Raw genomic sequence first — 12,707 nt, 5'->3', positions numbered from 1 at the left:
GCGAAGGCACTGGAATATTTCCATAAGTACCTTTATGGACAACCGTTCCTGTTGCGGACAATTCATCCCTGACTTGGCTTATGAATTTCAAGAACCTGGAGGGTCAGGTAGCTCGCTGGATAGAGAGACTACAGGAGTACCAATTCAAGATAACACACTAGAAGGGAAGACTCGGCGGTAATGCTGACGCTTTTTCAAGACGTTCTTGCAATACAGAGAGCAAGCACTGTAGCAAGACAGAGCAAAAGGAGCAGGGCCAATGTAAAAGAACCATCGTCCTACCAGGAGTGAAATGTAGCCCTGAAGCGATCGGGGAGGAACCACTCAAGGATGAGCACATTAGACCAGTGCTCAGGATTAAAGAAGAAAGGTCAAGACTGGACTGGAAAGACCTTGCGCCTACCAGTCGGAACGTGAAGTGCTACTGTGCCCAGTGGGATTCGCCCACCGTTAAGGATGGCGTATTGTTGCGAATCTGGGAAAGCGTGGACGGCAAAGAGAAGCGGAATCAAGTAATTGCGCTAGTATTGCACTTTGATCAGGGAATAAACTTTGAGTCCCTTCTACTCAAGACGGTCTGCGAGATTCTCGGCGGCAGGAAGTCGAGGACAACACTGCTAAACCTTCAGTCTGACGACATGGTAAGGCGATTTATCAAGACCTTATGAAACCTTCTGAGGCTTTTGGTGAATGAACATTAAGGTGACTGGGACGAACATACTGATCAGCAGTTCACGAGACCACTGGCCGAGCGCCTTCTAGCATTGTGTCCGGCAGAGAGCTTCGACTTACTATTTGGCAGGCCATAGGGCAAAGGAACGGACAAGGACAGCGATGGTGAAGAAGTTCGCCGTAAGTTGAGAAATATACATGGAAAGGTGCGCGGTTATAAGTATGTAAAAGTGACCTGTTATGACATTTGCGATTAGTTCAGTAAATTAATTAAAATTGTTCAGAGTGACTTAATCCATGAACAAACAAGACAGAAGACACACCTACCCTTTAATGATTTCATACTATAGAAACTATGTATCTGTCACCAAAAATAATGAACAGAAATCATTGAATGTAGTTATTATTATGGTAGTAGTTATTTAGCAATGTAGTCTTCAAAGAATTTTACATAATTTACTTTATTCCCTGAAACATAGAACATAGTATTAGTGTATTGATAGTTATTTTGTAGCATACCACGTACCTTCAGTTTCATAGACACATGTCTTTATTGCCTTACTTTTAGCCACTATTTTAGACCATTAACATTTTTTTATTTTGTGTATTTTTATCAATTTGTGCATTTCTTTTCAAGCAAAATATTTCTCAAGGCTCCTCTTTCTACCGGTCCCAAAGCCTACAGAGGCAATTTAGTCATTTATTTTTAATGAGCTATTTATATTATTATTTTATTACACTATAATTTTTTGTTTCCAGGAGCAGACCCTTCTAAGGTCATACAGAAAAGGAGAGCAGGGTCCATTGGGTAAGTTACTCTTGTAGTCATAGCTGGCAGAATATTGGATTTGCATTATTTTTTATTTTTTATAATTTAAGGCCCGTCAATATCTGAGGTTATGAAGGCACTGAAAAACGGCCTTCGGAATGCGTTCTTTTGTTACAGAGAACACTGTCGATCACCGGGCAGTGAGCTATAAGAAGCTCCTAGGAAGAGAAAATCTAAGAGCCAGCAGCTGGTTTCGAACCCTGGATCTGCACGTGGGAATCCAATACGCTAACCGCATAGCTAATCCTTCCCTTTCAATTTGTTATTATTATTTTTTTACCTCTGGTTTTTGTCACACTTATAATTCTTACTAAGTTTTTATTGATGTTATGGAAGTGGCAAAATATTCAGCCGTATGGAAAGGCATTTTGGAGGAAAACTCAATTTGAAAGTTCTCGGAAAATTGTAAGTAGTTATTTTGGGGGGAAAGTTGCATATTGGCGTTGTTTAGTGCAATTTGATGAAAGTCATTGGCGCCACATTTGATATTCTCATGAACGCTACTTTGTAACAGACACTTTTGAAGGTTTAGTTGGACCTAGTAAGAACCTTGACCACAAAGCTAACATTTAGTCGCTTACTATTCTGAGCCGATTTTATTTTATAAGCGAAATATATAATAAAGTGTAGCATTTCCAAACTTTCATGGATCACATTTTTTAAAAAAGGTAACCATGCGCATCCCACAGAAATTAATAAATAAATATTGCAGAATTAATTATTATCTCATGCATTTAATAATAATATCTATTAGGTTTACCAACCTTAGCCATATTTAAGGTATCTGCTGAATATTTGAGCGACAGGTTGCTGTGATAATTCAAAGTCTAGCTAACTTAGATCAAATCCTTAACAAAAACTTACAGTTTTAAAAGTTAAGTATAAGGGTTGATTAAACGCCAAAAGGTACACAAATCAGCAGTTCCCAACATTTCATTAATACTTCATTGATATAATTTAAGTAATTTTACTGCATTAACTTTTCCTTCACATTTTTTAGAATTTATTAGATGTCACAGACCCTTATGCTGGCCATTTTCGTCTACAAAATATTTACTCAAGTAGCACACCATTTAACATAGATTGACTGTAATATCTATTTATCTATAATAATCAAACTATTAATCACAGGTGAAAAAGAAAACGTTATAAAAAATATAAAAAAAATATGAGGCTAAAAAATTCATAAACTTTTTTTACATCAATGATTTTATGCATTTATTTTTATTTTTAAATAAAAATCATTGGTTTAAGTTCATTCTTCGATTAAAGTAATTGTTATTTTATGTTGTAGTCAAACGTTTGTAATAATAAGTAATAAATAATCTGGCTTTATCGCAAATAATATAGTTTTCTTCAATTACATTCTCAATGTAGGTGTTTTCCCCACAATGTAATGCATATGTAATATAAAATAAATAAGATATACATATTTTTAGGACAGCTAATTATTCCAGTATTTTGCTATAAGTAAAATTAGGGGGACTAAATTAAATTACAATTGAGAAATGAGTAAATATTGTTGAATAATCTACTTGTTATTAAATGTATGTTATTTGTGCTCACGAATATTTCGGTAAGACGAATTCAAGACTGAAATATTGTTTTGAATCCTCCGTGATTGAAATTTAAAAAGTGGCCGACTCTGACTTTGTCTTTTTCTACTTTAACATGCATGTATATGTGACTACTCAGAATAATTCATCACTCATTTTATCATAATTATAATAAAAAAATATTATGAATGAACTGGCCAGCATAAGGGTCTGTGACATCTAATAAATTCTAAAAAATGTGAAGGAAAAGTTAATGCAGTAAAATTACTTAAATTATATCAACTAAGCATGAATGAAATGTTGGGAACTGCTGATTTGTGTACCTTTTGGCGTTTAATCAACCCTTATACTTAACTTTTAAAACTGTAAGTTTTTGTTAAGGAGATTTTTGTACCTTTTGGATAGATTTTCCTTTTTGTCTATTTGCAAAGTTACGTCTGCTTTACAGATTTTTTAAAATTTAGAATAAGCAATTCTATCATTATAACCTGATAAGGTGTTAAGTCGGAACCATAACTACCATTGGAGAGATCTTTTTAAAGAATGATTATAGTTGCGGTCCCCAAACCATCCTCAATAACCATTTTTTTGAGAAAGCGTTTTGAATAAAATAGGAAGGTATTTGTACGTAAATAGCAAAATTAAACTGCGATTTCAGTACTTCCTTTTAAGAGGAGCAAGAAAAATAAACTGCGATTACAGTACTTCTCCCTAAAAGGCAAAGATTTTGAATCGAACGACAATTCATTGATGTAAATCGGTTCACTCATTGATAATTTTAACGATTGCAGTACTTCCTCTTAGTAGGTGTAAGAGCATGATGGCACTTCACAGCCACGTAGAGGAGCTTTAACCACTTATTTGAGCTAAATTTTATCAAAATCGGACTAAGCTTTGTAGAAATATTGGTAATAATAGTTTTAGAAAGGGCCTTATTTGGGTGGGGCGAACTCCCCTCCTTATGAGGCATAGCGTCGAGACTTTTAAAGTACAAATCTGTACAAAATTTCGATTCGAATGACACTTCATTCATGAAAATCGGTTCACGTGTCGATAATTTGAAACGATTGCTATACTTCCCCTTAACAAGTGTAAGAGCAGATCGTCGCTTTATTGTTAGGTAGGGGAGCCCTAACCCTATCATCCTACCAAATTTTATCAAAATCGGGCCAAGATTTACAGAGTAATTAGTAATAATAATTTTGGAGGGGGCCTTACATAAAGGGGGCTAACTCCTCTCCCATTCGATGTACAGGGCCGAGACCCCCAAAAGGCACATCTACATAAAATTCCGAATCGAATGACACCTCATTCATGAAAATCGGTTCACGCGTTTAGGCGCTACGTTGTTTACAAAAAAGGTAACAAGAACAACAAGAAGAAGAAGAAGAAGAACAAGAACAAGAACATTTTTTGAAAAAGCCGTTTTTGCTCATTTTCGGCAACTTTTTTCTCGAAACCTATTAGATCTGGGTGGTTGCAAAAAAATTACAGTTATAAAGGAGGATTTGCCCTATATTGTAAAGAAAATTTGGGAATTTTATCTTTTATAGAAAAATAGAAAAAAATTGTCAAAGTTGGGTGTTTTTCAACGTTACACTTTTTCGTGCAGTTTTTGATGGTCAACCCTTATACAACTGTCCTACCGGACAGTTTTAATATTTCTTACAATTACCAATACTCCATTCGCCATACTGGGTAACCTGAGTTGTGAACTGGTGCGTTGTGCATGTGAAGAAGGTCTCGGATGATTTTTCCCAAGGACCCCAATCTAATCTTGACATTTTGAGCTGCATTGGAATGGTTACGCTGAGATTTTCCAAAATGGCGACCTCCACTTGCTGGATGGTGTGTTCATCAATAGCAGCATGTATTCGCTCTGGAATTGGAGCTGTTTGCACCCAGCTGTTGACGATGCCAGTTCTTGACTAAATCATGTCGTGGGGAATAATCACCATGAACCTCTTTCAAGTAAAGCAACTTAATGACTGCTGTGTATTCTACTGGGTCCATTATCAAACCTCACAGCACTTCATCAGCTGTAAAATGAAGACCGTTTCCTGTTCTGAGTTGCAAATTGCCACCTAACCTATAGAGACTTATTGCACATGTGCAGTTTCAGCGTTCTGCGATTAATGCAAGTGTGTCAGGGGAAATCTTCAATGAACGTCGTCCCTCCTGTATGACGCTTAAAAATTCGAAACACTTTTTAAAAAACAAATTCACACTGCAACATACGTTAACGAAATTTTGATTTTGATTTTTAACGTCAGAATTGTGTGCAAGCTTATTAAAACTGTCCGGCAGGACAGTTGTATAAGGGTTGATCGTCAAAAAGTGCACGAAAATAGTGTAACGTTGAAAAACACCCAACTTTGACAATTTTTTTCTCTTTTTCTACGAAAGATAAAATTCCCAAATTTTCTTTAAAATATAGGGCAAACCCTCCTTTATGACTGTAATTTTTTTGCAACAACCCAAATCTAATAGGTTTCGAGAAAAAAGTTGCCGAAAATGAGCAAAAACCGCTTTTTCAAAAAATGTTCTTGTTCTTCTTGTTGTTGTTGTTACCTTTTTTGTAAACAACGTAGCGCCTAAACGCGTGAACCGATTTTCATGAGTGTGGTGTCATTCGATTCGGAATTTTATGTAGATGTGCCTTTTGGGGGTCTCGACCCTGTACATCGAATGGGAGAGGAGTTAGCCCCCTTTATGTAAGGCCCCCTCCAAAATTATTATTACTAATTACTCTGTAAATCTTGGCCCGATTTTGATAAAATTTGGTAGGATGATAGGGTTAGGGCTCCCCTACGTAACATTAAAGCGGCGATCAGCTCTTACACTTGTTAAGGGGAAGTATAGGAATCGTTTCAAATTATCGACACGTGAACCGATTTTCATGAATGAAATGTCATTCGAATCGAAATTTTGTACAGATTTGAAGTCTCGACGCTATGTCTCATCAGGAGGGGAGTTCGCCCCACCCAAGTAAGGCCCTTTCTAAAACTATTATTACCAATATTTCTATAACGCTTAGTGCGATTTTGATAAAATTCAGCTCGAATAAGTGGTTAAAGTTCCTCAACGTTGCTGTGAAGTGCTGTCATGCTCTTGCACCTACTAAGAGGAAGTACTGCAATCGTTTAAATTATCAATGAGTGAACCGATTTAAATCAATGAATTGTCGTTCGATTAAAAAATCTTTGCCTCTTTTCCTTTTAGGGAGAAGTACTGCAATCGCAGTTTATTTTTCTTACTCCTCTTAAAAGGAAGTACTGAAATTGCAGTTTAATTTTGCTATTTACGTACAAATAACTTCCTATGTTATTCAAAACGCTTTTTCAAAACAATTGTTATTGAGGATGGTTTGGGGGACCGCAACTATAATCATTCTTTAAAAATATCTCTCCAGAGGTAGTTACGGTTTCGACTTAACACCTTATCAGGTTATAATGATAGAATTGCTTATTCCAAATTTTAAAAAAATCTGTAAAGCAGATAAGTAACTTTGCAAAATACACAAAAAGGAAAATCTATCCAAAAGGTACAAAAATCTCCTTAACAAAAACTTACAGTTTAAAATGTTAAGTATAAGGGTTGATTAAACGCCAAAAGGTACACAAATCAGCGAGTACCCAACATTTCATTAATTCTTCATTAATATTTTAGTAATTCTACTGCATTAATTTTCATTAATAAGTTATTTTTTAGTATTTATTAGATGTCACAGACCCTTATGCTGGCCATTTTCGTCTACAAAATATATGTTCAAGTAGCACTGTAGATTGACTGTAATATCTAGTTATAGTTATTTATAATAATCAAACTATTAATTACAGGTTAAAAAGGAAAACGTTATAAAAAATAAAAAAAAATTATGAGGCTAAAAAATTCAAAACCTTTTTTAAAAAAACTTACACCAACATACATCAATGATTTTGTTTTATTTATTTATTTTATTCTTAAATAAAAATCGTCGATTTAAGTTCATTCTTTGATTAAAGTAATTGTTACTTTAAGTAGTAGTCAAGCGTTTGTAATAATAGGTAATAATTAATCTAGCTTTATCGCAAATAATATAGTTTTCTTCAATTACATTCTCAATCTAGGTATTCTTCCCACAATGTTGTATATATGTAATATAAAGTAAATAAGATATGCATATTTTTTTATAATAATCTACTTGTTATTATCTGTGTATTATTTGTGCTCACGAATATTTCGGTAAGACGAATTCAAGACAGTAGCCTACTCTAACTTTGTCTTTTTCTACTTTAACATGCATGTACGTATATATGTGATTTATCATAATTATAACAAAAAAATATTATAAATGAAGTGGCCAGCATAAGGGTCTGTGACATCTAATGAATTCTAAAAAATAACTTATTAATGAAAATTAATGCTGTAGAATTACTTAAATATTAATGAAATGTTGGGTACTCGCTGATTTGTGTACCTTTTGGCGTTAAATCAACCCTTATACTTAAACCGCCCCCATTTTAAACTGTAAGTTTTTGTTATTACATCAATAAGAAGCTAAACATCGTAGTTACATTTTTAATCTTAATATATGTATACATTTTTTAAATATTTTAAATTATTATTTATATGATAAATATATAATATATATATATATTAAATATATATTATATATATATTAAATATATATTATATATATATATTTTAAATTAATTTATCCCTAGTTTGTCTCACATGAAAGTTATATATAGTAACAGTAGTAGTAGACAGCTTTATTTACATTCTAATTATTTACATAAAAACTTACAAAATGAAAACTTAAGCTTGAAAGGCATGGTATATTAACCGCCTGCCAGGAGTTGTTATATTAAACCAAACTCAATAACTCGAATCAAGAAACTATAAAAGAAAGGAAGAGTTGAATAAGAATGAACATAAGCAATCACTAATTAGCAGAAAATAATACAATACAGAAAAAGGAATGCCAATAATAATAGAAGAACCCTAATTGTACTATGCAATTACATAGACTTCTTAATAATTAAACTCTGAAACTAAAACATTTATGTATTTACTGCGTAAAGATATTTACAAAGGCTGTCCTAGTCTGTAACACTTAACACATCTATCAGTTATTAAACTATATTTGTCAAAGTAAACATTTGATCAGCTGTGCTCCACTTCTTTCTGAAGCCGCACTGCCCCTCTTATAAAATAAAAGTAAAGTAATTGGCTAATTTTTCAGGCGGGGCTTCACGTCCAACTACCAATTAGGTGTTGTGGACGAGGGGGCGGAAGCTCATACTTTGCTATAAACAATCTTTTCTAACAAATAAAAAGTAGTCATACGCGGGATTCGACCTGGGGATCTTCCACTTACAACGCTACGCTCTTGACCACCAGACCAACACCCGCCCCCACATATAATATGTTATATAGTAAAAGGGTTGACCGTCTGAATCTACACGAAAAAGCGTAACGTTGAAAAACACCCTACTTTGACAATTTATTTCTCTTTATAAAAGAGATAAAATTGCCAAATTTTCTTTCTAATATAGAGCCAACCCTCCCTTATAACTGTTTTTTAAATTTTCAACAACCTAGATTGTTTAGTTACGATGCCAAAAACGGCATTTTCAAAACTTAGTGTTGTTATTGTGTTTCTCTTGGCGCATCGACTGCCGAGGTCATTAGCGCCCCTGATCATTTTAAGCTTCTCTCTTCTTGTAGCCACTCGTGCTGGGTCGGCACGCGGTACCACATACTGCACCTTGCTGAGCAAGGTAGGGTGGAGCCCAGGTATGTTGCAGTATCCCACTCATCCCCTCTTCTTCTTGTTACCTTTTTCGTAAACAAAGTGGCGCCTAAACGCGTGAATGAAAAGTCATTCGATTCGGAATTTTATATGTTAAAGATGTGTCTTTTGGAGGCCTCGATGCTCTACATTATATAGAAGAGGAGTTAGCCCCATTTATGTAAGGCCCCCACTAAAACACTTATTTACTATTAACTCTGCAAATCTTAGCCCGATTTTGACTAAATTTGCACAGTGAAGGCGTTAGGAGTTACCTACGTAACTTTAAAGCGCGATCTTGCTGTTGCACGGTCTAAAGTGAAGTATTGCAATCGTTTCAAATTATCGACGCGTGAAATGATTTTCATGAATGAAGTGTCATTTAATTGAAATTCTATATGGATCTAGTTACTGAGATATAGAAGGTTGAATTTTGGAAGTTTTCAACTGCGTGACATTAAAGTGATATCCTACTCTTACATCTCTTAAAGTGAAGTATTGCAATCGTGCGTCAGTTTTAATTTCTCTTTGCCCTTTAATTAAGAAGTACTGTAATAGAAGTATTGAAGTATATACTGAAGTATTGCAGTTTAATTTTCCTTACTCCTCTTAAAAGGAGGTACTGAAATCGCAGTTTAATTTTGCTATTCACGTACAAATATCTTCCCATTTTATTCGAAACGTTTTCCAGAGAAAATTGTTTTTGTGGATTCTTTGGGGGCGGCAACTGTGAGCATTCTTTTAAAACATCTCTCCAATGGTAGTTATGGTCCACACTTACCACCATATCAGGCTATCATGAAAGTATTGCTTATTCGTAATTTTAAGAAAATCTGTAAAGCAGATATGTAACTTTACAGAATAAACAAAAAGGAAAATCTATCCAAAAGTTACAGAAAATCTCAACAAAAACTTACAGTTTAAAAAGTTAAGTATAAGGGTTGATTAAACGCCAAAAGGTACACAAATCTGCGAATACCCAACATTTCATGAATACTTCATTAATAGTCATGTAATTCTACTGCATTAATTTTTATTAATAAGTTATTTTTTAGAATTTATTAGATGTCACGACCCTTATGCTGGCCATTTTCATCTACAAAATATTTGTCCAAGGAGCACTATTTTAATATCTACTCATCTATAATAAACAAACTATTAATTACAGGTGAAAAAGCAAAAAAGTTATAAAAAATAAAAAAATTATTTGGCTAAAAACTGCAAAACCTTTTTTTTGGAAAATGCTCACACCAACATGCATCAATGATTTCGTTTATTCTATTTATTTAATAAAATTCATCGGTTTAAGTTCGTTCTGCGATTATATTGATTGTTACTTTACTTTCTATCCATTCATTAACGTTTCCGCAAGAAAGGCCGTATATACATATTTTAAACACGGAATCCAAAAATACAATTCCCCTATAATTTTTTACTTTTTGACAGTCACCTTTTTTGTATAGTGGGGGTATTATGACTTTTCAAAAACAATTAGGAGCTTTACCCTGATTAAAACAGAAATTAAAATAATTTTAATTTCTGTGATGCATATTCATAAAACTCATTGACTAAGAGTCCAACCCCATACTTTATTATCTTTAAATCTACTAAGAATACGGTTAAGTTCCCTGGAAGTAAAACATTTATCCAAATAGTCATTCACAAATGAAGGCTCAGCATTGAGTACTGGATCTGAATAAACAGTTTATAAACACTCAAAATGCTAGCTCCACTCAGAGTTCTCAATATCAGCTGTGTATAATGTTTATTTCTTATTACCTTGTTTACTTTTTGCCAAAAAGATTTATAATCTTTCAGAGTTCAATCCTCTCAAGAATATGTTTATAATAATTATTTTTCTTTAAGTTGCCCATTGCCTTATATTCTTTTACCTCTTTTATATATTTATCTTTAACAACAGCTGAATTTGGTTCCCTAAACAAATTCAATAACTCAAGTACATTACCTCGTTTGTTTTTGCTTTTCAAAATCAAACCGTAATATTTTTTTATTTATATTATACTTATTATTTTTGTAGAGTAGCAGTTTATAATTACATTTTTTAAATCATAAAAATCATGCAGACCTGATGCATTGTAAAAAGTGGTAATGAAAAGTTAAGGCAGTAAAATTACTTAAACCATCGATATCAATGAAATGTGGGAAGTGTTGTGGTTAGGTCCGCAGTGATATCTTAGATTTCATTCGTCGTTGCACGCTTGTTTACTGATCATTTTGCTGATGTTGGTTGAAATTGCGAAACCGGTGCGTGTTACGACGGATAAAATGAAATTTTGGATACTTGCTGTATACTTAGATACTTTTGTCGTATAATCAACTCTTGCACTAACTTTTTAAGACCGCAATAAATAAAAGATGCAATAATCTTTAAATGTAAATGTCACTTTTATAAAAAAGAAAACATTGCTTTTATTAGCCATTTATAACTGCCTCTATATCTCCTTAGCAAAAACTTACAGTTTAAAAAGTTAAGTATAAGGGTCGATTAAACGCCAAAAGGAACACAAATCAGCTAGTACCCAACATTTCATTCAGACTTCATTGATATAAATTAAGTAATTTTACTGCATTAATTTTCATTAATATTTTTTAGTATTTATTAGATGTCACAGACCCTTATGCTGGCCATTTTCGTCTACAAAATATTTGTTCAAGTAGAACACCATTTCTTAGATTGACTGTAACATCTAATCAACAAACTATTAAACACAGATTAAAACTTTAAAGAAAAACTTTATAAAAAAAAATATGAGGCTAAAAAATTCTAAAACGTTTTTTAAAAAATGCTTACACCAACATTCATCAATGGTTTTATTTTATTTATTTATTTTTATTTTTAAATAAAAATCGTCGATTTAAGTTCATTCTTTGATTAAAGTAATTGTTATTTTATGAAGAAGTCAAACGTTTATAATAATAGGTAATAATTATCTGGCTTTATCGCAAATAATATAGTTTTCTTCAATTACATTCTCCATCTAGGTATTCATCCCACAATGTTGTATATATGTAATATAAAGTAAATAAGATATGCATATTTTTAGGACAGCTAATTATTCCAGTATTGTACCTACTATAAGTAAAATTAGAGGGACTACATTAAATTACAATTGAGAAATGAATAATTATTGTTGAATAATGTACTAGATATTACCTATGCGTTATTTGTGCTCACAAATACTTCTTAAGACGAATTCTAGACTGAAATATTGTTTTAAATCCGTGATTTAAATTTAAACAGTAGCCGACTAAAACTTTGTCTTTTTCTACTTTAACATGCATGTACGAGGGTCGTTTGAAAAGTCCGTGCAAAGTCAGAGAGATAGCACCACTGGCGCGTATCGAGGTTATGTTTAGTTAGTAGCATCTCTTGGAAGAACACTCACCAAGTTTCAGCCAGATCGGTCTATTTCTTTGTGTTTGGCATTCGTTTGAATCGAGGAAGTCGAGTGATTTTCAAAAAATGGACGAAAAAGAATTTCGTGTGTTGATTAAACACTACTTTATGAAAGGCAAAACGCCTCAGGAGACTAAAGAGAAGCTTGATAAACATTATGGTGACTCTGCACCTTCGATTAGAACAGTTTATAAGTGGTTTCAAAATTTTCGGAGTGGCCATATGGGCACAAGTGACGCTGAACGTTCTGGACGCCCTGTTGAGGTTACTACTCCAGAAATCATTGATAAAATCCATGATATGGTGATGGATGACAGAAGAGTGAAGGTGCGTGAGATTGCTAGTGCTGTGGGCATCTCGAATGAACGGGTACATAATATTTTGCATCAACATTTGGACATTACAAAGCTATCCGCAAGATGGGTGCCGCGATTGCTCACGCTTGACCAAAAACGA

The 12,707-nt window shown here is 33.5% G+C and overlaps 1 protein-coding gene across 2 annotated transcripts in view; it reads left to right on the top strand.

The window, feature by feature from the left end:
- Window positions 1-12,707, top strand: part of tgo (Aryl hydrocarbon receptor nuclear translocator homolog tgo) — an 83,502-nt gene that overhangs the window by 2,082 nt on the left and 68,713 nt on the right. For both annotated transcript variants that reach the window (XM_074134515.1, XM_074134514.1), the window contains exon 2: window positions 1,432-1,480. In XM_074134515.1, the coding sequence (XP_073990616.1) occupies window positions 1,432-1,480 (49 nt within the window). The remainder of the gene's footprint in view (window positions 1-1,431; window positions 1,481-12,707) is intronic.

This window comes from Rhodnius prolixus, unplaced genomic scaffold (assembly GCF_049639745.1).
Source record: "Rhodnius prolixus isolate KJV_2025 unplaced genomic scaffold, Rpr scaffold_16, whole genome shotgun sequence".
NCBI lineage: Eukaryota > Metazoa > Arthropoda > Insecta > Hemiptera > Reduviidae > Rhodnius > Rhodnius prolixus.
This window is presented reverse-complemented; position numbering and strand designations above follow the sequence as displayed.